General features: G+C 31.0%; 1 protein-coding gene across 1 annotated transcript in view; it reads right to left on the bottom strand.

Moving 5' to 3' along the window:
- Nucleotides 1–301: 301 nt before the first annotated feature.
- LOC108574568 (carboxypeptidase M) overlaps nt 302–3036 on the bottom strand; it is a 5373-nt gene continuing 2638 nt past the window's right edge. The window contains exons 5-8 of the mRNA XM_017937177.1: nt 1774–2069; nt 1307–1483; nt 920–1012; nt 302–487 (exon numbers count right to left, since the gene is read on the bottom strand). Coding sequence (XP_017792666.1) covers nt 302–487; nt 920–1012; nt 1307–1483; nt 1774–2069 — 752 coding nt within the window. The remainder of the gene's footprint in view (nt 488–919; nt 1013–1306; nt 1484–1773; nt 2070–3036) is intronic.

Below are 3036 nucleotides of genomic sequence, written 5' to 3'. Positions count from 1 at the left end.
AAAAATGCTCTCTCACTGTGAGCTATAAAATACCTACAAGTCAAATTATACAAAATTCCATATCAAATCTTAACAATATCTTGAAATTTTGTAAAAATTTTCTAAAGAAACCAAAAAAAGTGACGAACTTCGTCGTTGGTGCCTGTTTCGTTAATTTTCATATCATCACTTATAACAGAATAGAATGACAAGTAATCATAAATATATTAAGCAATGTTTCATCATTTCTGTTTGCCGATGTGAGATTAGTATGAAATAGCGGTAATATTAAGAAAACAGTTGTCCGTTATCTTATAAATAATTATCCAAACCAATTACTAACGAACGAGTTGAATCCGTTACTAAGAGATGAGAAAATTCCGCTATTTGTTTCAGAAGCAGTGTTCGCTCCTGAATGTGGTCGAAAGTGTATCACATGATCTCGATTAATATTGTCCCTGTTTCCATTATAAAAGTTAAATCCAGTGTCATCTTCATTTGGATGCCTCTATCATCGAAACAAATAATAATAAGCAAATGTTGTTAGTTTTATTTGTATTGTACAATATTGATAAAGCATTATAATATTCAGATTTTACGAATTATTTGTGTTTTACGATATTTTCTGTTTCAGTCAATTTTTTATGCTTACATATTGTTAAGTTGTGCTGGTTTGTAAAATTTTTGTACAAATTAATTTGAAAATATTAACATGATAAAAGAAATATTTTAGAAAGGTTCGAATAAAATAAATTATTCGTGTAAAATTAAAAAAAAAAAAATATCTTTAGAATTAGTTAAAATAACATGACACTTTTTCTCTGGAACAGTTACATTTTCTCCTATATTTAAGTCTAATAGAAGTGTTTTGATATTTTGTTTCTTATGACACACCTAACCTCTAACCTAACCTAAATAGTTTCATTCAAGTTATACTTACGCTTACTCTATATAGTGTTACGTTGAAAGACGTTGGATGGTGTTCTGCTACCCTAAATTCAACATCACGAGGAAGATATCCATTTGCATATATCTATAAAATATAATATCAAAATATTATAAAATTGTTCTCACAGGGGAACATCTCGAAGTGATAGTCACTGATATCGATGAAGCTTCTGAGAAAAATATTTTGAATCTTGTATTTTCCAGCGACGAAATTTGAAAAATACAAAATTATTTATTATTTTTTACGATTTCATCAAGTTTGTATCAAAATTTTAATATTACAGTTTTCAGCACGCAAGAATGTTAACGTATATAAAAGTACCGTTTTCCACCATTTTGGTATTAAGCCTTTAATATGAAACATTTTCTACGAATTTACCTCTAATTTGTACACTCCTGGCAATAAAATCCTCCAAAATTCGCCATATTTTGTAGTGAGGAAACTAACATCTCGGGACTTCACCTTAATAGATGCTCTCTCAATGGGATTCCCGTTTTCATCAACAACGAATCCACGAACTCCTTTATGAACCTCAGCCAAAAACTTAATCAATGCCTAGAAAGTCAATAGACACACGTAAAATTTCATTTTCACCCTGTCGTTGTTAAAATGAACACACTATCATAATTTTTAATCACGCTAAACCAAAATTGCTTTATTTCTTGTCAAATTTAAGAACCAGTGTCTCGAGCAAGAAAATTTAAAATAACGGCAATGAGTTATAAAAATGCTATTATCGGAAACTACGAATCAAAAATAAGTAAAAAGAAAATTCGGAAAAGTATATTTTAATATATGTAAATAATTGTTTCTCCGAAACTTCTTCTTTCGTTTCGATAACTTACAACGCGATTCTCCTCCCAATAAAATTGCAAATCAGAAGCGGGCGGATATTTGCAGCATGAAAGTTCTAACGTGATTTCCATACAACCGTTCCACACGTAATTGAAGTCTTGCATTCCTCCGGTGAGCGGATACCATTGAGCACCATTTGTGATACCATTTTTAAATCCCAGTTGAGATGGTGAACATGCCTGTCCTTGATACATAGATCCATGGTTTCGCGAATATACTAGCGACAAGTGTTGAAACACGTCATCATCTGGCGAAATACTCGGCGCGGAAGTATAACTCTGAAACACTAAATTATTCGTATAAATCTTAAGTCCGATTTAACTATTCGAAGATTTTTTCAAATTTTTACGAAAAAGCCCACTATAAGAATTAATTAGAACAATTTATGACAAGAGACTTAGCTTGCACATAAGTATGATCATTGAAAATGTTTATGAGAGTACGCACAAGATTCAAAGTCACGCAGGTAGCTAACGGGTGTTAAATAAATATTAATTGCTGGTAAAATGTGCGAGAGAATGTTAGAAATGACGAGCGATCCAATGTTGCGTTGTTTTAGAAATTAGAAATATTTCTCTTGTTATTACAGAATCTGGGCGCGTAACGGGGAAGCTAAAAAGTGCCTTCTTGAGAAGGCTATGGAGAAGAACAGAAAAATTGCAATTATACGTTCTACTAAAAATTGCTAACATAGTAGTAAGTATCGATTATAAAGTACTAAGTATGATGGAAGTTAAAATTAACGATAAGCTGACATACACAGGGTGTCAAAAGAAAAGTGTCTGAGGATTTAGAGCAGGCATGGGCAACATTTCCTGGTTCTGGAGCCAAATTATCATTTTCTCTCCGCGTAAAGTATTACACCGAAAGGATTGATTTTACACACTCTTTTTTTCTAACACTCTGTATATATTATTCGAGTTGTACCCGACGAATAAATATTAGAATAACTTCTTCAAGTTTAAAAAAAATTACGTTCCTACCGAGGATAAAACATTAACAACAGTTACGAAATAAGCGTTTGCAATAGTTGCTAGAAAAAGATAAAATTGTAAAACCAATATTTTGACATGTATTTTATTCAACGATATTTATTTTTATATTATTCAGCATTTTTTGGTTATTAAATTATTTTGCAAAATCAAATATCTAATCCTGCGACTTATCTTTGAAGTCTTTAAATACCCAATATTAAGTACAACTACGTTATTGCGAATATGAAGGCATTTTGTAATGTTTCATTATTAATGAAT

The sequence above is a fragment of the Habropoda laboriosa genome, unplaced genomic scaffold, assembly GCF_001263275.1.
Source record: "Habropoda laboriosa isolate 0110345459 unplaced genomic scaffold, ASM126327v1 scaffold175, whole genome shotgun sequence".
NCBI lineage: Eukaryota > Metazoa > Arthropoda > Insecta > Hymenoptera > Apidae > Habropoda > Habropoda laboriosa.
The sequence above is the reverse complement of the archived record's forward strand: the minus strand, read 5'-3'. Positions and strand labels throughout refer to the sequence as shown.